The sequence below is a fragment of the Chiloscyllium plagiosum genome, unplaced genomic scaffold (assembly GCF_037043375.1).
Source record: "Chiloscyllium plagiosum isolate Xiang-an unplaced genomic scaffold, Cpla_swu_hap1 HiC_scaffold_1, whole genome shotgun sequence".
NCBI lineage: Eukaryota > Metazoa > Chordata > Chondrichthyes > Orectolobiformes > Hemiscylliidae > Chiloscyllium > Chiloscyllium plagiosum.
Window position 1 is genome coordinate 26,915,952 of NW_028270139.1, and position 20,920 is coordinate 26,936,871.

General features: G+C 41.8%; 1 protein-coding gene across 32 annotated transcripts in view; it reads left to right on the top strand.

Annotated features, from left to right (window-relative positions):
- Positions 1-20,920, top strand: part of ank2b (ankyrin 2b, neuronal) — an 877,032-nt gene that overhangs the window by 820,975 nt on the left and 35,137 nt on the right. For all 32 annotated transcript variants that reach the window (XM_087983074.1, XM_087982715.1, XM_087982867.1 and 29 more), the window contains 2 exons: positions 8,930-9,010; positions 13,915-14,046. In XM_087983074.1, coding sequence (XP_087839200.1) covers positions 8,930-9,010; positions 13,915-14,046 — 213 coding nt within the window. The remainder of the gene's footprint in view (positions 1-8,929; positions 9,011-13,914; positions 14,047-20,920) is intronic.

The window sequence follows — 20,920 nt, forward strand, 5'->3', positions numbered from 1 at the left end:
AAACACATATTTTTGTCATGAATATATATGAACAGAATTTTGCAAAGTATATTTTAAAGTATTCAACTACAGTATAATGCAATAAGTTCCATTTATATCACCAGCTTCATAAAGCTTCTTTATTTAAACTGGGAAAATTGAAATTCAAAAAGAGACCACTGCAAATCGTTGGTAATCGAGAGACAATGACATTAATTACATTGACTTAACAGTTTGGAGTGAGCTATTTCTTTATGTACCCTCTCTAAAAAAAGGTTTAAGGCTATTGAATGCTGAGGATTATAACAATATCAACGGACTGTTCATCTCAGACTAAGGTGGTTATTATTCCTCGTCAATATAATAATTGATGGAAAGAGCTCTTGTGGTGCAGTGGTAGCATCACTACCTCTGACCATGGATGATTCGGAGATGCTGGTGTTGGACTGGGGTGTACAAAGTTAAAAATCACACAACACCAGGTTATAGTCCAACAGGTTTAATTGGAAGCACACGAGCTTTCGGAGCGACGCTCCTTCATCAAGTGATTGTGGAGGGCTCGATCGTAACACAGAATTTATAGCAAAAATTTGCAGTGTGATGTAACTGAAATTATACATTGAAGAATTGATTTGTCTGTTAAGCCTTTCATCTGTTAGAATACCGTGATAGTTTCACTTCTTTCATGTGTAAATCACAAAACCCTTTTTTTTTTAAAGTTGCATTCTCGGGTTAGCTGTTAACAATGGTGATAGCTAGACAATAATGTTGAAGGTGTTAGCCCCCTGTGTTCTCTGTCTATGACCTGATGTTTAGATTGATTCCAATCTAAAAAGTGAGAAAACAGAGTTTTACATAAATTCATGCAGTTTTTGAGCTCAGAGTTCGACATGAATGTATGTGGTTTTTGAGCAAAGTGCAATGTAACTCTGAAAGTACCAAAAAAATTCACCACACAAAATATATGTGTGCATGTGGGTCTTTGTCTGTCTGTGTGTGTCTCTGTCCGGGGTGGGGTTGTGAGTGTAGAAAGTGTGTGTGTGTGTATAGTGAAGTGAGTGCAGAGTGTCTTAAGTCTGTGAGGGGGTGCATGTGTGGGAGTCTGTGTGTCTATCAGGGTGTGTGTGGGTGTCTGTGTGCACGTCTGTGTATCTGTGTCCGTGTGAATGTGAGAGTGTGTAGGAATATCTGTGTGTGTGTGTAGGAATATCTGTGTGTGTGTGTGTAGTGCAATGGTGATCACCTGTAATGTGACATGAACCCAAGGTCCCCGTTGAGGCCCTTCCTATGGGTACCGAACTTAGCTATCAGCCTCTGCTCGGCCACTTTCCTCTGCTGCCTGTCCCGAAGTCCACCTTGGAGGATGGTCACCCGAAGGTCCGAGGCTGAATGTCCTGGACCACTGAAGTGTTCCCCAACTGGGAGGGAACCCTCCTGTCTGTTGATTGTTGTGTGGTGCCCATTCATCCGTTGTCGTAGCCTTTGCTCGGTTTCCCCAATGTACCATGCCTCCGGGCATCCCTGCCTGCAACGTATAAGATAGACAACGTTGGCTGAGTCACATGAGTACCTGCCATGTACACGGTGGGAGGTGTTCCCACGCGTAATAGTGGTATCTATGTCCACAATCTATGTCCACGTGTCAGATTGTGTCCACGTGTACCCATAGGGAGGGCCTCAACGGGGACCTTGGGTTCATGTCACATTACAGGTGATCACCATTGCACTACACACACACACACACACAGATATTCCTACACACTCTCACATACACACGGACACAGACGCGCACACAGACACCCACACACACCCTTATAGACACACAGACTCCCACACATGCACCCCCTCACAGACTTAAGACACTCTGCACTCACTTCACTACACACACACACACACACACACTTTCTACACTCACAACCCCCACCCCGGACAGACACACACACAGACAGACAAAGATCCACATGCACACATATATTTTGTGTGGTGAATTTTTTGGTACTTTCAGAGTTACATTGCACTTTGCTCAAAAACCACATACATTCATGTCGAACTCTGAGCTCAAAAACTGCATGAATTTATGTAAAACTCTGTTTTCTCACTTTTTAGATTGGAATCAATCTAAACATCAGGTCATAGACAGAGAACACAGGGGGCTAACATCTTCAACATATTGTCTAGCTATCACCATTGTTAACAGCTAACCCGAGAATGCAACTTTATAAAAAAAGGGTTTTGTGATTTACACATGAAAGAAGTGAAACTATCACTGTGTTCTAACAGATGAAAGGCTTAACAGTTACATCACATTGCAAATTTTTGCTATAAATTCTGTGTTAAGATTGAGCCCTCCACAATCACCTGATGAAGGAGCGTCGCTCCGAAAGCTAGTGTGCTTCCAATTAAACCTGTTGGACTATAACCTGGTGTTGTGTGATTTTTAACTCTGAGTATGGAAGCTTTGTTCAAGTCCCACCTGCTCTAGAGGTGTATAATAACAGCTCTGAACAGATTGTTTATTACTTACATAAAGTTGTTTGGGGAAACGCTACTGGTGTTTGGGTGAAGGTAAACCACCTTAACCAAATAAACCTTAGTTAACATATGCTTGAAACTGGTATAGATTCATCTTCCCATGGCTTAAATAAAATAACAGAAGTACTATTCCCTCCAGAAGTTCAATTTAAAAAAACACTATTCAAAATATTCACAAATAACATGATTTTTATTCAACTGCCAGAAGCTCTCCCATTACATTACTAAGGAAGTTGAAGGAGGTGGTATTTTCTCACAGTAAGTTATAAGTAAAGTGTGATAGGAATGATTAGAGGAAGAAAATGAGATTTTCGAGTGACATTTGTTACAGAAACGATTTGGCATTCGACGAGCAACTTAGTGGTTCAGCACCCATATTCTACCTTGACAAATTATGGAATTGAACTCCATAAACCTAGTTTGAATCAGAGTGATTCAATAACACCCACCAAAAAGGGGAACCTGCCATCTCTTCTCAGTCTGATTTACACATTACTCCAGTCTCACTCGGTGTGGTGAGTCAATAACATTCAAGAGAAATTAGAGAGATTTAGTAAATACTGTTTTGCCTGTGTTGCCCTGCCCACATTCCACAAATAACTAAATAAAACAGATGTTTAATCAACATATTTTATTTTGCCTGCAGAATGCTTCAAGAAAATATTTTCCATGATATTTGCAATTTATGTGGATATTTTTGTCAAGCAACTGAAACGGTGATACCCAAATATATATTGAATATAAAAATGATACCTTTGCTGACTATGGTGGAACAATGTTTAATGTTTAAATTTACATTTCATAGTAAAGGAGCGCACGTATTTTCCAATTTGAGTTGGGTATTGAGTCTTTAAGCTAAAACTCAGCAGCACATGTGACAATGAGCACCTAACTATCAATCTGATACTGAGATTCATCACTATAATCCACATATAAGAGTTTAGATTAGCATAAAGATTCTTGCAATCTTATGCTGGAGGTCCCACAGAAGAGTGATGAAACCACAAATTAATAACATGAATGATTTTTAAAGTGGTAACAGCAGTTCTGTGGTTTTTCCACCCAAGTGACATCAGATAAGTGGGAATTACTTTGCAGATGTTCAGCCCTTGCATATTTCGAGGTGGGTTGAGTAAAGCATTACACTCAATTGTATTTGATTTTTCAATCTTGGTTTGGGTGTGCAGAGGCTAGACAAACTTGGCTGCTCCAATCCAGCTTTAAAAGTGGCCTCCCACACATTATATTTTTGGTCAAGGGAGCATAGACTGGATTTGGAATTGGGCTGGACAACGCTGGATGTGCAGAGGGGGCTGTTGTTTACCCAGGCAGGGCTGGACAAATTTTGCACGTGGCCTCTGGTGCTGTTTATAAATGAAATTTCAGAAGAAATAATAATTTAAATGAGGACAGAGTTTTCTTTAAAACAAAATTAAAACATAAAGGATTCCTTCTGCTATCACCCCTCACTCCGTATCCATACTCTGTACACACATGCCTGGCAATCACACCCTCTATACCAACCCATGCTTCTGTATACACCTCCCATACCAAATTATGCCCTGTAGCCACCTGCCATGGCTTATCATTCTTTCTATATCATTGTATTTTATGTATCAACAATTCATGCTCCTCAAACCTGCTCTGCCCTTAGTCTTTCCTGTAGTCTTTCCCGTAGTCCTTTATAGTCCCAAGATCAACTCATCTTCCCTAAACCTACAACCTTTACTTTTCCTCTTCCATGACAATTCACCTTCCACCATGAGTGTTTTATGTGTGTTACATATGTATCAGAAGGCATGCTGACAGAAAATAATTTTATTTATCTACTAAAGTGTCACTATTGGAAAAAAAACACTCATTTATAAAATATTTCAGTGCATTAATCTTCTTTCAAATAATCTATTATTTTAAAAATACATCCCACTTACATGCTTTATCCCCAGTACATGCAAGCATTTCTATAGTGATTGTAACGAGGTCAGGCAGATGGACATCATAGAATATGAGTTCCCTGATTTTTGGTGTTAACCTGGTCCAATCAGGGAGCTAGTTGACAGATATAAACAGGAGTGTCAGAGGTTCTGTTTACTCTGAGAGCTGGCTCTGAAGAAGCCGGACCAGTGATAAGGATTCTCCATGTGTAAATAAAGGGTGATTGGTAACGGGATACTGGCCTCTGGAGTTATTTCAATTTCCATTTATGAACTGTTGGTGCTGTCTGTCAATGTTTGATAGACACAGTGTTGTGAAAATGATAGTTTGGGGATCATTGCAAACGACTCTTATAATGGTTATGTCAACAGGAACAATGAAATACCTGGCCAGTGTTGTTTATTTTGACTCCATACTATTAAGTTCAGTTAATAGTTCCTTTACAGTGTTGTCAGCTTTGTCAGTTGAAATCATAATCTCAGTCATCAGCGAAGTGGTGGAATGAGTTGTCACCTGGGCTATCACCAGAAATTAACCGTCCCATTTATGCTCAGTTTCTATTCTGCCAGCACTATTCAGCTTGTTATAGTCTAAGTGAAAATCTGAACAAAAGCAGTGAGGAGTGAGTGGCATTTTAATTAACTGTGGCATCAAGGTGCCATGGCAAAACAGAGGTCAGTGGAAATCAGGAGAAAAACTCTTTGCTGTTCATACCTAGCACAAATGAAAGATCGTCGTGGTTGTTGAAAATCAATTTTCTCAGCCTCAGGCCATCACTGCAGGAGTTTCTCAAGACTGGGGCTCAATGACCTTCAGCTGCTTCATCGTTACCTTCTTTCTGCCATTGCATCAGAAATGTAGATGTTTACTGATGATTGCATAGAATTCAGACCATGCACGACACCTTAGGTATAGAAGTAACCCATGGCCTGGACAATATCCAGGCTTGATCTGACAAGTGGCAGTTAATATTTACACCACAAAAGGGCCAGGTATTGCCTCCACAAGAAAAGGTCAAGCCATTGACCCTTCAATGGTGTTACCATTGTTGAATCCCACACTGTCAAAATTTTGTAGTTATAGTTGGCCAGAAACTGAGCTCAACTAGCCATATACATACTGCAGCTGGCCATATAAATCAAATATCATTTCAGAGATAAGGAATTCTGTAGCAGATAATGTACCTCCTGTCTCACCATAATCTGTAAGGCAGAAGTCAGCTGTGTGATGAAGAATTCTTTATTTGCATGGATGAGTGGAACTTCAACATTTAAGGGGCTTGATACTATCCAAGACAAAGCTACCAATTTCAACATTTACTGCTTTCACCATTGATCAAAAATGGTTACAATGTGTTTATCTATAGGATGAACTAAGTAACTCACCAAGACTCCAATGATACCACCTTCCAAATCCATGACATCCGTCAACTAGAAGTATAAGGCAGTAGATGCATGGGAACACCATAGTTAGTTCAGTACGTTTCTGGTCAGTAGTAAATCAAAAATGTTGATAGTGATGATAAGGTAGGGGACAATTATGAGATTATCTCTTGGTCAGAAAGGTCATTGCCTGACACTTCTATGCTTAGAATATTATATGCCATTTATCAATCCAAGCCTGAATGTCGTCAAGATCTTGTTGCATTTGGATAGGGTTTGTTTCATTACCTGAGGAATTGCAAAGTCATTGAACATTATGCAGTCATCGTCATGCATTGTGATGAAAGGAACTTCATTGATAAAGTAGCCCGAAGTTGGTTAGGCCTAGAAGTGTACCATTAGGAACTCCAATGTGATGTCTTGTGGCTGATCTGGTTGATTTTCATTAACCAAATTACTTGATGCTGGAGTTCCTGATGCACATTCAGTCAAATGCTGCTTTTATGTTAATAGCAGGTAGATTTACCTTTTGATCTTAGCTCTTTTGTTCATGTTTTAGGACCAAGGCTGTAATGAGGTTCGGAGTTGAATCAGCCTGGCAGAGCCCAAACTCAGCAGCAATGAGCAGGTTATTGAGCACTGTCAATAACGTCTTCCTTCAATTTTCTGATTGATAGTAGAGGGATAGGGCAAGTTGTGCTTTTGTGGGCAGGAGGTATCTGAGCAATTTTCTACATTACCATGGAGATCCCAGTGTTGTAGCTGCACTGGAGCAGCTTGGCTAAGAGAATGTGCTTCAGAATTTGCCAATCATCTGTACTATTGCCAGAATGTTGTCAGGGCCTCTGGCCTTTGTAGTGGTCAATGTTTTTATCTGTTTCTTAAGATCTAGTGAATGTGGAAATAAATCACCATTCCTTCACCGATGTGGTGACAACATCTGCAACTCAATTCCTAACAGTATTGTGAGTGACCCTGTGCCCCAAGGACTGCAACATTTCAAAAAAATCAGCTCACCACCATGCTAACCAAGACAGTTAGGGATGGACAATAAATGCTGACCTGGTCAGCAATACCCCACAGTTAATGAATGATTTTTTTAAAAATGCATTTCTTTATACATTGATGAACCTTACATTTTAAAACTGCAGAGGCAGAGTTCCTTCCTCCAAAGGAAGATTTTACCTCTTCAAAAGGCTCCACTGGCTCTAAGAGAAATGCACTGAGAACAGATCTGCTCTCACTTGGTCTAATCTCAGTCTGAATTCACACTGTAGTGACTCCAAAATCCAATTTCATCAGAGACAGTTGGTCATTTAAATTCTTTGATTCTATGATTTAAATAGCTCAATGTGTGTGGGTCAGCACAGGCATGAACTGCAGAGCAACCCAATTCTGCCCATATAAAATTCAGAAATGCTAGGTCTTGGAGTGGGACTTGAGATTGTCAACTTCTTGAATTTTTGCTATCAGTTGTGACAAAATCTGGGCCTATTACATCTATGGTTTGAATGCTTGCACATTTGCAAGCTCAAGCAATATAATTTTCTGATTGAATTGATGGAATATAACGCATGGATCTTCCAACTGAAGTTTACAGAAATGTTGAGATGTTCACCATTGTTGCATTAATGGGATCCTGATGATACTAACATGCAAACTTCAAACTTCCAATGGGCAAAATTATGCTGCCCGGAATCTTGTGCGAATACCTCTAAAATTGATCTCGTCATTGGAGACTTGGGCTTGACATGCTGAACTTGCCCAGAAATTTAATCTGAGATACCTACACCTATCAATCACAGGTTTAGGATGTGAATTGGGAGTGTTTAATAGCAGAAGTTATATTAGAAAGGATTTTAAATTTACTCATAAGTCAAAATTGTGAGCAGTGTCTGATCCCTCCTTACCCGCATGTCTAAACTCATCACAGTCCACCTTACAAATTCCCCACCTCACCCATCATCCACCTATCCACCACCCCACTGAAGTTCAAGAGTATAAATATATCAACATATTTAGAAAACAAAACGAAGTCCAATACCTGTCAACAATTTGATAAAGTTGTAATACCAATTATTTTGCCACCAATTCATTTTAAGTATATTTTACTTTAAAGACTTCTTTCACAATTGCTTACATTAATTAAAGATTATGCAGCTTCACAGACAAGTTTTTAAAAGCTTTTTAAAGATTAAAAGATGTTTAACAAAGATGATAAGAAAATAATATTTCTAATCATAATTAGTGAAATTGATATATAATTCTTGAAAAAATAGTTTTACCTGAATATATTGCACACCAAATGTTTGGTGAACTTGCACTGCCTTTGTAATGCAAGTCCCACAAAAGATTTACTTGCATGCTTTGCTCTATGTTTAAGTTGTGGGTTACAATTTAAACTCAAATCCCAAAATCTACTTGAAAGTTTTCCCAATAGACAACACAAGACAGTCTGGTGCAGTGACTTAGGAAACTTAAAATATAAAAAATACGTATTAAAGCAGGGCAGAGACTTTACAGATGAACTACAACTCTTGCTTTCTGGTCCAGCTGAGGGCAAGGATTGACATTCAGTCTTTGATCTCTGTCTAATATTTGGCTGGTCTCCTGCTTCCATTCAGACAGAGGATAACTTTACTTTCAAACTTGATCTGTGCCTTGGTCACAGAAAGTTGTTCAGTGCCTCAACCAGTGACATAATCAATTACATGATTGCATTCTTGTGGAGATTAAGTGAGGTTTATTGCTAATAGACAAAGAGGACTGCTGTGATAATTTCTTGATAAGAGCTAATGAGCTTGAAGAATACTAACTCAGCTTTATTCAGCCTTGGAAGTCTGGATGTTCTCACCATCATGAAATGGAAATTGAAGAATTTAATCCAAATTCTTTTTAGTTGCGAGTATGTTTTGTATCCCTTCACTCCAAACTGGTTTGTCAGCGCTATTTAACTTTGCAACCATACTTAAAGGGAAAACTTGATTTAGTAGTACACTTTGTTAACAATATTTATCAATTGCCTGCTTTGCCACAGAATACCTGTTTTATCCTAACTGTTTTACACAAGTTGTTACTGTTCTTTCTTTTCTTAATTTAAGCTGTAGATGCTCAGGACGACTCTGAAAGAGCTGAGCAAAGGCTGTACCTTATTGCTGACCATCTTGGATTCAGCTGGACAGGTAAAACTCATAAAGCAGTACCTTTGTGCATTAATTTCAGAACAATGCCTCTATTGAAGATTGAACAGGCAGTTGAAATGAGGTCTTTTCCCTTTCTTCTTCTTTTAGTTTCCATATTTCTCACACCCTTATGCACTGACAATAGGATTTGGTCTGTTTGTTCCTTCTGTAAATGCTCACAGGGAGATGCAAAAGAATGCATTAGGCTAATTGATTGAACCCTTGTCGATACGGAATTACCTGGGTTCCTCTCTCTACTGTCACATATTGGCACAGCTGAGACTGAAAGTTCACTGTTTTGGGAATGGTGTTTATAAATCTATGCAAAATCACTCAGCACCCTGTTCAGTGGAGGAACAAGACTCTTCATAACCAAAATCCTAAAACAAAACATTAACATATGAATTTTCTTCTGTGGTTGTAAGTTATTGTACATGTGGCAGCTGTGTAGTACGCAATAGCTATTACTTTCAAAACTGGTGCGGCATGTTCCTGGTGGTTTGCAAGGTATTAAATACAAGATTGGTGTGGCGAAGGTGAAATGGATCTACATTTTAAATGACAAGTATATGGTTTGTACCCAGCATTTGAATTCTGAGATTAAAGTTGCCATTCTCCATCATTCCAATCATTTTTTCTCATTCCACATAATGCTGTTACAAAGAATTCTGTTTAATATTCCTTTTTCTCTGTGCAGTGATAGTGGTTTAATTTTGTAGTGTGTTTGTTTAAATAAGAAGCACTGATGTGATCTTAGGGAAGTGAGAGAATCCCTTGGGAAAACATATTGAGCCTATCACAGTGGGATATAGAATATATGGGAGTGATTTTTACACAGTCCTATCAATGGGTGTGAAGACAGTGAGGCCAAAAAAGCCAAGGTGCTAAAAGTGCCATCTCAAACTGTCCACAGTTTAACCATCCCAACCTTGCTCCCATCAGAATTTTACCAGCAGTGATGGTGGTGTTCCAATTCAGGCCCCACTTCATTGTCCCATCACCACTGAAATTTAACTGGAGGCTGCCAGTGATGTTAAGAAAGAGGATTCACCCTTATGTCTTTAGGCCAACTGGAGTGCCCTTGCAAGGCATTACCCTCCCCAACGCTCCCCTCTCCCTTGAGGCCTGTCAAACCCTGCCCCCTCAACCATGTTATCAGAGCCTGACTATTATTGTTTTCAGTACAGATTCCAGCACCTGCAGTAATTGGCTCCTACCTGGCATGAGGACAAAGTGAGGACTGCAGATGCTGGAGTACCAGAGTTGAAAAATGTGATGCTGGAAAAACACAGCAGGCCAGGCAGCATCCGAGGAGCAGGAGAATCGACGTTTCGGGCATAAGCCCTTCTTCAGGAATCCTACCTGGCATGACCCTAGTTATCATGATGTAACATAGCTTGCCTCCCTCAAAGCCTGAGGGCTGCACTGGCAGTGGCCGCTACAACAAATGGTGCTGCTAGTACTGGAGAGCTGCAAGTCTCTGTTTGCCCACCTGTTCCCTGAGGCAGGTCTTCTTGCCCAGGTTAGTTCGGGTAAATACAGGAATGATGTTCACAATGACAAGGGAGTGCAGAACCAAAGGTCACAGCCTAAGGATGAGGAATAGGCCTTTTAGCACATGGATGAGGAAGAATTTCTTCACCTGGAGAGGTGAACCTTGGAGTTCTCTGCTGCAAAAAAACTATTGAAGCCAAAAAATGGAATATTTTCAAGATAGATGTAGATACAGGTTTTAGGACTAAAAGGAACAAGGTATATGAGGAGAAATGGGGAATAGAGTACTGAGCTGGATGATCGATCCTGGCCATGTTGAATGGTAGAGTTGGCCCAAAGGGCTGAATAGCCTACTTTTGCTCCTATATTCCATGTTGCTACATTTTGATGTCCTTGAAGGACAGAAGTGTCATGTCAAATCTATTAATGGCCAGTTGGTTATTAAGTGGCTATGCAGCAGCTATTCTGCTTGGTGGCCTCAATCCCACCCAGATTTTTACCCAGAGGCAGCACCTCATAAAATATAGATAAAAACCTCTATTCCTGATGAAGGGCTTTTGCCCAAAACATCGATTTTCTTGCTTCTCGGAGGCTGCCGGACCTGCTGTGCTTTTCCAGAGCCACTCTAATCGAGACCCCATAAAATATAGCCTGTAGTTGCACTGAAATGGGCATTGACATTTCGTTGATCAGTGATGTCTCTTCATCTAGTAATGGGCCATGCTGTTGCCCTCAATAACTCCCATTCAAGATGAGATTGTCTATATCAATGAATGAATGACAAGAATGAGCTGGTAATACTTGTTTCTTGACTGTAATTGGCAGATTTAATGAGGACTTTTGTTTTTGGATGCTGTTTATTATTCTAACTTCAGCAAGGCATTTGATAAAGTTCCCCATGGTAGTCTCATTCAGAAGGTCAGGAGGAATGGGACACAGGGGAACTTAGCTGTCTGGATACAGAATTGGCTGGCCAACAGAAGACAGCGAGTGGTAGTAGAAGGAAAATATTCTGCCTGGAAGTCAGTGGTGAGTGGTGTTCCACAGGGCTCTGCCTTTGGGCCTCTACTGTTTGTAATTTTTATGACTTGGATGAGGGGATTGAAGCATGGGTCAGCAAGTTTGCAGACAACACAAAGGTTGGAGGTGTCGTTGACAGTATAGAGGGCTGTTGTAGGCTGAAGTGGGACATTGACAAGATGCAGAGATGGGCTGAGAGGTGGTAGATGGAGTTCAACCTGGATAAATGCGAGATGATGCATTTTGGAAGGTCGAATTTGAAAGCTGAGTACAGGATTAAGGATAGGATTCTTGGCAGTGTGGAGGAACAGAGGGATCTTGGTGTGCAGGTACATAGATCCCTTAAAATGGCCACCCAAGTGCACAGGGTTGTTAAGAAAGCATATGGTGTTTTGGCTTTCATTAACAGGGGGATTGAGTTTAAGAGTCGTGAGATTTTGTTGCAGCTCTATAAAACTTTGGTTAGACCGCACTTGGAATACTGTGTCCAGTTCTGGTCGCCCTATTACAGGAAAGATGTGGATGCTTTGGAGAGGGTTCAGAGGAGGTTGACCAGGATGCTGCCTGGACTGGGGGGTTTATCTTATGAAGAGAGGTTGACTGAGCTCGGACTTTTTTCATTGGAGAAAAGGAGGAGGAGAGGGTACCTAATTGAGGTATACAAGATAATGAGAGGCATAGATAGAGTCGATAGCCAGGGACTATTTCCCAGGGCAGAAATGGCTAACACGAGGGGTTATAGTTTTAAGCTGGTTGGAGGAAAGTATAGAGGGGATGTCAGAGGCGGGTTCTTTACACAGAGAGTTGTGAGAGCATGGAATGCGTTGCCAGCAGCAGTTGTGGAAGCAAGGTCACTGGGGACATTTAAGAGACTGCTGGACATGCATATGGTCACAGAAATTTGAGGGTGCATACATGAGGATCAATGGTCGGCACAACATCATGGGCTGAAGGGCCTGTTCTATGTTCTAACTGTTATGGGCTGCTCCATCTCAATCCACATAATGTCAGCTGTGTGTACAAAAGTTACTTTTTACTGACTGCTTTTCTTTTTTTAAAAAGACATTTAGATCTTGAATGTCCCAAATGCTCGTTATAAATTACTGGGTATTCAACAGAACTCCAGAAGAAATGGTCTAAGCAGTAATTAACACATTTCTTGGGAATCCTGCCAGTTGCTGACTGAACTTCTGGCGGGAAATGAAGAGAACCCCTAAAGAATTTCCAGGCCATTAGCGTTTACTAAAATTCTAATAAACTGGCTCTAAATGCGACACATGCTTTAAAACCAACTCAATTTATTGCAGCCTGAATAACATTTCTGTTCAGAACATCAGTGATTTAACAATTTTCTTGCATCAGCTTTACTTCCATTTGATTTTTTTGTCCAGTTTCCTTCATTAATATATTGCATGTTTTTTTGTCCCTTGAAGCAGGAGCGTTAATTTTCTTAATTTTACACTGATAATCACTGGATTAATTCTTCATTGCTGTCTTTTGTGGGCATTCATTTTGGAAATGAGGGGTTACATTTGTCATTCATTAATTAGCAATGAGTAGAAAATCTACTTTGAGATGCTGGAGAATGTGCCGAGTCAGTATCCTAGGAAGAACCAAGATATCCCCATAATGAAGTTGCAGAAATATCATTTTTGTGGAAGCATGGGATGAAATCTTCATCAAAATTGGAACAATCTCTGATTGTATTTTTCTTTATTGATTGTAACATGTGATTCATTCAATGTTAATGTTACCAGTGGATTGACTCAGTGTTCCTGAAGAACAATAACTAATACTCCACTTCCAAAAAATATATATGCAATAAATAGAGGATTTATCTGGCAATCAACTGGAAATAATATCTTGATAAACTTTATTATGTTATAACCTTGAACTATTGAGAACAATTTGAAGTTAGAGGGGAAGCAGAGAGGTTGGTAGAACTCGAAGCATTTAATGCAGGTAATTGCATGCCTGCATTTACAATTTCTTATGATTAGATTAGATTAGATTAGATTACAGTGTGGAAACAGGCCCTTCAGCCCAACAAGTCCACACCGACCCGCCGAAGCGAAACCCACCCATACCCCTACATTTACCCCTTACCTAACACTACGGGCAATTTTAGCATGGCCAATTCACCTGACCCTGCACATCTTTGTGACTGAGGGAGGAAACCGGAGCACCCGGAGGAAACCCACGCAGACACGGGGAGAACGTGCAAACTCCACACAGTCAGTCGCCTGAGGCGGGAATTGAACCCGGGTCTCTGACGCTGTGAGGCAGTAGTGCTAACCACTGTGCCACCGTGCCGCCCATGTTGTTAATTAAAAAGAATCCCTCGCACTCTGTGGGCATATTGTTCATAAATACTTTTGCTTTTATTTTAGAGCTGGCCAGGGACCTGGATTTCAGTGAGGAACAGATCCACCAAATCAGAATTGAAAATCCAAATTCATTGGTGGACCAGAGCCATGCACTTTTGAAGTATTGGATAGAAAGAGATGGCAAGAATGCTTCAGGTAGTATTTTCCTTGTTTAAATTGCTTACAAGTGTCAGTAAGTGTCAGTATTAATAAAAGATAAAGGTCAATCGTAGTGTCAGGAATATAGTAGTTCACAAACAGTATTAGTTTCTAGTGGTAAATGTTAACTGTTTCCATTAACTATATTTGTCAGTAAAAACATTGTGATGTCTGGCACCTGAAAGTAGCATTTCAAAATTATGTTATGTATGTGTCAAGACTCAACACAGAATTGATCACTTGTTGTCAGTAGTTCTCAGTCCAGCCTAACCTTCTCATTGTTTCCTAGTTCCATCACCAAATTGCTATTTTAGTCCTTCATTACTCCTCATCCATTGTGCATTCCTGTCATTAACCCAGGATTGGATTTCCTCGAACAAACTTTCAGCCACTCTGGCTGCTTCTCCTGGCATCCTCCCATGGATCCAATGTGAAAACCAACTTGTGGAGTAGGAATAGTAAACTACTTTTTTGACACCAATCTTCCCAAATTATCTACACATTTGGAGCTAACTTCAGCAAGCAGTTTCTTATCGCATGAACCTCACCAATCACTGCCCTGAGTAATCGTTGCTCCACTTTCATCGAGATTGCCAGCCCAGTTCTGAGCAAAGGTTGAGGGTGACCTGAACTATCATGGCATCTAAGTTTTGATTAAAGTTGACTTATTCTTCCTTGCAAATAGTCTCAGAGCTTGCTATATTGTCCCTAAAAACATAGACACAGAAATTGCTTGTGTGGTGCCTTGGCCTCCTCTAGAAAGTAACACTATGACCTTCCCAGTGTGACTCTGGCACCATGTCTTTCCGTCATCTAACCATGATTTTGTTTTCATTGAATGTGGGTGTCACTGGCACGACATGTATTTATTGCCCATTGCTCATTATCCCTGAGAAATTGTTGATGAGCCACATCCCTGAAGTGCTGCAGTCCATCTGGTATTGGCATACAGTACTGTAGAAACAGAGTACCAAGACCTGCATCTGGTAATAGTGAAGGAATGGCAATATATTTCTAAGTTAGGACAGCTTGGTAATTGTGTCTGATTGGTTAAGGGGATGGATTAAAAACTCATTCGGGTCTCACCTTGTTGGTTCAAATCCAGCTGACTACATTTGTCTGCATTCCTGTCTTTAACTATAAGGTGTAGAAGCAGAAGAAGGCAATTCAGCCCATCGAGTCAGCTCCACCATTTAGTGAGGTCATGGTTGACCTAATAATCCTCAACTCCTCTCTTCTGCCATTTCTCCATATCTCTTGATTATATTTACAGCTTAAAAATCTGCCTATCTCAGACTTCAATATACTTAATGACCCATCCTCAACAACCCTCTGTGGTAAAGAATCCCACAGGTGCACCACCTTCTGAGGAAAGAAATTCTTCCTTACCTGTCTTAAACGGGTAACCTCTTATTTTAAGATTATACCTTCTAGTCCTAGACTCTCCCACAAAGGAAAACATCTACCCTGTCCCATCCCCAAAGTGTCTTGTATGTTTCAATAACTTCTTACTCTGAAATTCTAATGAATGCAGGCCCAACCTACTCAATCTTGGCTCATAAGATAGTCCAACCATACTCAGTATCAGCCTAGTGAACCTTCTCTCAACTGCCTCCAATGCCAGTATATCTTTCCTTAGAAAAAGGTTCCAAAACTGTTGCATTTCAGGGTGGGATCTGACTAGAGTAGGAGTTCAGATGTCATGATGAGGACGTTGGTTAAGTCTCTTTTGGAATAGTGTGCAGTTCTGTTCGCCCTGTTATAGGTAAAAACAATGACTGCAGATGCTGGAAACCAGATTCTGGATTAGTGGTGCTGGAAGAGCACAGCAGTACAGGCAGCATCCAAGGAGCAGGAAAATCGAAGTTTCGGGCAAAAGCCCTTCATCAGGAATAAAGGCAGAGAGCCTGGAGCGTGGAATGATAAGCTAGAGGAGGGTGGGGGTGGGGAGAAAGTAGCATAGAGTACAATAGGTGAGTGGGGGAGGGGATGAAGGTGATAGGTCGGGGGGAGGGTGGAGTGGATAGGTGGAAAAGTAGATAGGCGGAAAAGTAGATAGGCAGGTAGGACAAGTCATGGGGACAGTGCTGAGCTGGAAGTTTGGAACTAGGGTGAGATGGGGGAAGGAGAAATGAGGAAACTGTTGAAGTCCACATTGATGCCCTGAAGTGTTCCGAGGCGGAAGATGAGGCGTTCTTCCTCCAGGTGTCGGGTGGCGAGGGAGCGGCGGTGAAGGAGGCCCAGGACCTCCATGTCCTCGGCAGAGTGGGAGGGGGAGTTGAAATGTTGGGCCACAGGGCAGTGTGGTTGATTGGTGCGGGTGTCCCGGAGATGTTCCCTAAAGCGCTCTGCTAGGAGGTGTCCAGTCTCCCCAATGTAGAGGAGACCGCATCGGGAGCAACGGATACAATAAATGATATTGGTGGATGTGCAGGTAAAACTTTGGATGTGGAAGGCTCCTTTAGGGCCTTGGATAGAGGTGAGGGAGGAGGTGTGGGTGCAGGTTTTGCAGTTCCTGCGGTGGCAGGGGAAAGTGCCAGGATGGGAGGGTGGGTTGTAGGGGGGTGTGGACCTGACCAGGTAGTCACAGAGGGAACGGTCTTTGCGGTAGGCAGAAAGGGCTGGGGAGGGAAATATATCCCTGGTGGTGGGGTCTTTTTGGAGGTGGCGGAAATGTCAGCAGATGTTTTGGTTTATGCGAAGGTTGGTAGGGTGCAAGGTGAGCATCAGGGGCGTTCTGTCCTTGTTACACATAGAACAGTCGATCTTCCTTAATTACACTGGCACCACTCCCCACCTCTTCCTCTGCTACATTGATGACTGCATTGGTGCCACCTCGTGCTCCTGTGAGGAGGTTGAGCAATTCATCAACTTCACCAACACATTCCACCCTGACCTTAAATTTACCTGGACCATCTCTGACACCTCCCTCTCCTTCCTGGACCTCTCCATCTCCATTAATGACGACCGACTTGACACCAACATTTTTTACAAACCCACTGACTCCCACAGCTACCTGGATTGCACCTCTTCCCACCCTACCTCTTGCAAAAATGCCATCCCGTATTCCCAATTCCTCTGCCTCCGCTGTATTTCCTCCCAGGAGGACCAGTCCACCACAGAACACACCCATATGGCCTCCTTCTTTAGAGAAGCAATTTCCCTTTCCACGTGGTTAAAGATGCCCTCCAATGCATCTCGTCCACATCCCGCACCTCCACCCTCAGACCCCACCCCTCCAACCGTAACAAGGACAGAACGCCCCTGGTGCTCACCTTCCACGCTACCAACCTTCGCATAAACCAAATCATCTGCCGACATTTCCGCCACCTCCAAAAAGACCCCACCACCAGGGATATATTTCCCTCCCCACCCCTTTCTGCCTTCTGCAAAGACCGTTCCCTTCGTGACTACCTGGTCAGGTCCACGCCCCCCTACAACCCACCCTCCCATCCTGACACTTTCCCCTGCCACCGCAGGAACTGCAAAACCTGTGCCCACACCACCTCCCTCACCTCCATCCAAGGCCCTAAAAGAGCCTTCCACATCCATCAAAGTTTTACCTGCACATCCACTAATATCATTTATTGTATCCGTTGCTCCCGATGCGGTCTCCTCTACATTGGGAGACTGGACGCCTCCTAGCAGAGCACTTTAGGGAACATCTCCGGGTCACCCGCACCAATCAACCACACCTCCCCGTGGCCCAACATTTCAACTCAACTCCCCCTCCCACTCTGCTGAGGACATGGAGGTCCTGGGCCTCCTTCACCATCCCGCTCCTTCACCACCAGACTCCTGGAGGAAGAACGCCTCATCTTCCGCCTCGGAACCCTTCAACCCCAGGGCATCAATGTGGACTTCAACAGTTTCCTCATTTCCCCTTCCCCCACCTCACCCTAGTTCCAAACTTCCAGCTCAGCACTGTCCCCATGACTTGTCCTACCTGCCTATCTTCTTTTCCACCTATCCACTCCACCCTCCCCCCGACCTATCACCTTCATCCCCTCCCCCACTCACCTATTGTACTCTATGCTACTTTCTCCCCACCCCCACCCTCCTCTAGCTTATCTCTCCACGCTTCAGGTTCTCTGCCTTTATTCCTGATAAAAGGTTTTTGCCCGTAACGTCGATTTTCCTGCTCCTTGGATGCTGCCTGTACTGCTGTGCTCTTCCAGCACCACTAATCTAGGAAGGATATTATTAAATTGGAGAAGGTTCAGAAAAGATTCACCAGGGTGTTCTCAGGAATGGAGGGTTTGAGTTATAGAAATAGGCTGGATAGTCTGGGATATTTTCATGGGAGCGTAGGAGGTTGTGGGGTTTATAAAATCTGAAGGGCATAGATAAGATGAATAGTTGGAGGATTTCAAAACTAGGGGATTATTTTTAAGGTGAGAAGAGAGAGATTTAAAAAGGACATTGGGGGCAACTTTTTTTTTAACACAGAGTGGTTCGTGTGTGGAATGAACTGCCACAAGAAGTAATGGATGCAGGTACAGTTACAACATTTAAAAGATTTTTGGATAAATGCATGAATAGGAAGTACTAACCTTATGTGATTCATTCACTAGGACATCCAGATCTCTCTGCATTTCAGAGATCTGCAGCCCCTAACCACTGAGACAACATGATTTTTTTTATTCTTCATGCCAATATGAACAGTTTCACATTTTCCCATTTGTACTCCGTTTGCCAGGTCTTGGCCACTCACTTAAGCAGCATACAAAGGAACATAGCTAGATTATGTCCTCTACATAACTCCCCTCCTTAACTATGTTGTGTCATCAGCAAATTTAACTATCCTACCTTTGGTCCATTCATCCAAATCATTTGTATAAATTGTGAACAATTGAGACCCCAGCAGAAGCCCTGTGGAACACCACTGTTGGCATCCTGCCAGACTGGAAAAAACCCAGTTATTTCTACTCTTTGGCTGGCTAACAGGAAGCAATCTTCTACCCATGGCAACATGTACCGCTTACACTCGCGTTTTTAGTTTCTGCAGTAATTTTCTGGAAATCTAAGTGCAATACATCCACTGGTTCTCCTTTACATACAGCACAAATTACTTCCTCAAAGAACTCCAAAAATGTAGTTAAACATGATTCCCTTGAGAAAACAATGGTGGCTCTGTTTGACTACTTTGAAATAATCCAAGTGCCCTGTTGAAGCATAAATTATAGCTGCTAACACTTTCTCTATGACAAAGGAGTACATGGTGACCGTAGGCTTGCTAGACTTGCAGTTTGGTGTCCTCTGTCATTTTATAATCTTATTCAGCTTGGCCATAATAGTTGTAGCTTTTAGGCTGGATCAAGAGTGTTGTGCTGGAAAACCACAGCAGCTCAGGCTGCATCAGGATTCCTGATGAAGGGCTTATGCCTGAAACATTGATTCTCCTGCTCCTCGGATGCTGCCTGACCAGCTGTGCTTTTCCAGCACCATACTCTTGACTCTGAGTTCCAACATCTGCAGTCCTCACTTTCTCCTTTTAGGCTGTATGTTGATTTCAGCATCACATAATAGATTGCTAATGATAATGGAGCCTGGATATGTGGAGCTATCAACAACCTGCAGCATCACATTATCACTGTTGGTAGATAGTGGTATGGCAACATCCTCATCTGTGGCATTTGGCTTTCTGATGCAGCTACTCAAACTGAGCTCTTTAATGGTATGAGACAGTCTGTCTATTCACCACTAAAAGTGTTCCTTGGTTTGGAATGCTAGTGTGGCATCATCAGCATGCTGTAAATCTCAGACAATGATTTGATGCACCTTTTGTTTTGAGTCACAGATGAGAAAAGCTGAACAACCTTCTATCAGTTTAGATAGATAAACAGATGCCCTCTGTAGGTGATCTGAATGTACATCATCACCAAGGAGAAAAATATATCCACAAGCATGGTTGCCAGAACACAACTCAGTTTGACCCCCAATGCAAATATATTACTATCTCTTTGTAGTTGACCTTTTACCCTATTAATTGCCTTAAAAATAAAAATCTAATTGTGCAGCTTCTCCTTTCATTATTTATTTTAAGCATCGGATCTGCTGAAAATGGTTGCCTCTGTCAATGTCAGCATGATCTCTTGCAGTGTTGGAGAAGCTTTGTGGTTCTTTCTTGCTTAATTAAGATTTGGGGGGATTTTATCTCAAATTCATATCCATCTGCTTTGTTTGTCTCTCGCAATGTTGGAATTTGCCCAGCCCATAAGATCTGAACCTGTGTTGATCATATTCTTATCATCAAGCTCTTGGATCTCTCTTTCAAACTTTCCTATTATGCACTGGTACCTTGTGAGAGATGGGTCATTGGTTTCTTCTCTCAATCAATGATGTGATACTCAAAATCATTAAAACATCCAACTATCTCATTGTGGTGCATAAATTTAGGTTAGATCTTTCCTGTTTCAACTTGGAGGGTTCTTTTTAATGTGTGCACTACCTTTAACCCTTAATGATGCCTCCAGAATCTCATGGTTCACTGAGAGCAACTGTAGCTCTTCATAACTCTTCAGCCCCAGGTCATCATGCTAATTTATTTCAGTGATATAGAACATGAACTCATATCTTTTCATGTTGGTCTCTCTATTGAATCTCAATACCCTTGTTTGCCATTAGCATGATGTTGTTCAATTTCAGGTCATTATTCTTTGGGTATCCATTTTCTTTCTTATTTTCAGACAAGATCTTCTGGTATAGTCTGATGGCATACTGATTCTCTGAGTTCCACTTTCAGTCCTCACCTTCAGGCAAATGGCTGTGGGTTTGTTTCTCACCCCTTTCCTGGTTTAAGTGGTTGTGTGAATTTCTTTTCTCTGGTAACTGCCACACCCAGACATTTGTATGTTGTATGTTTCCTGTG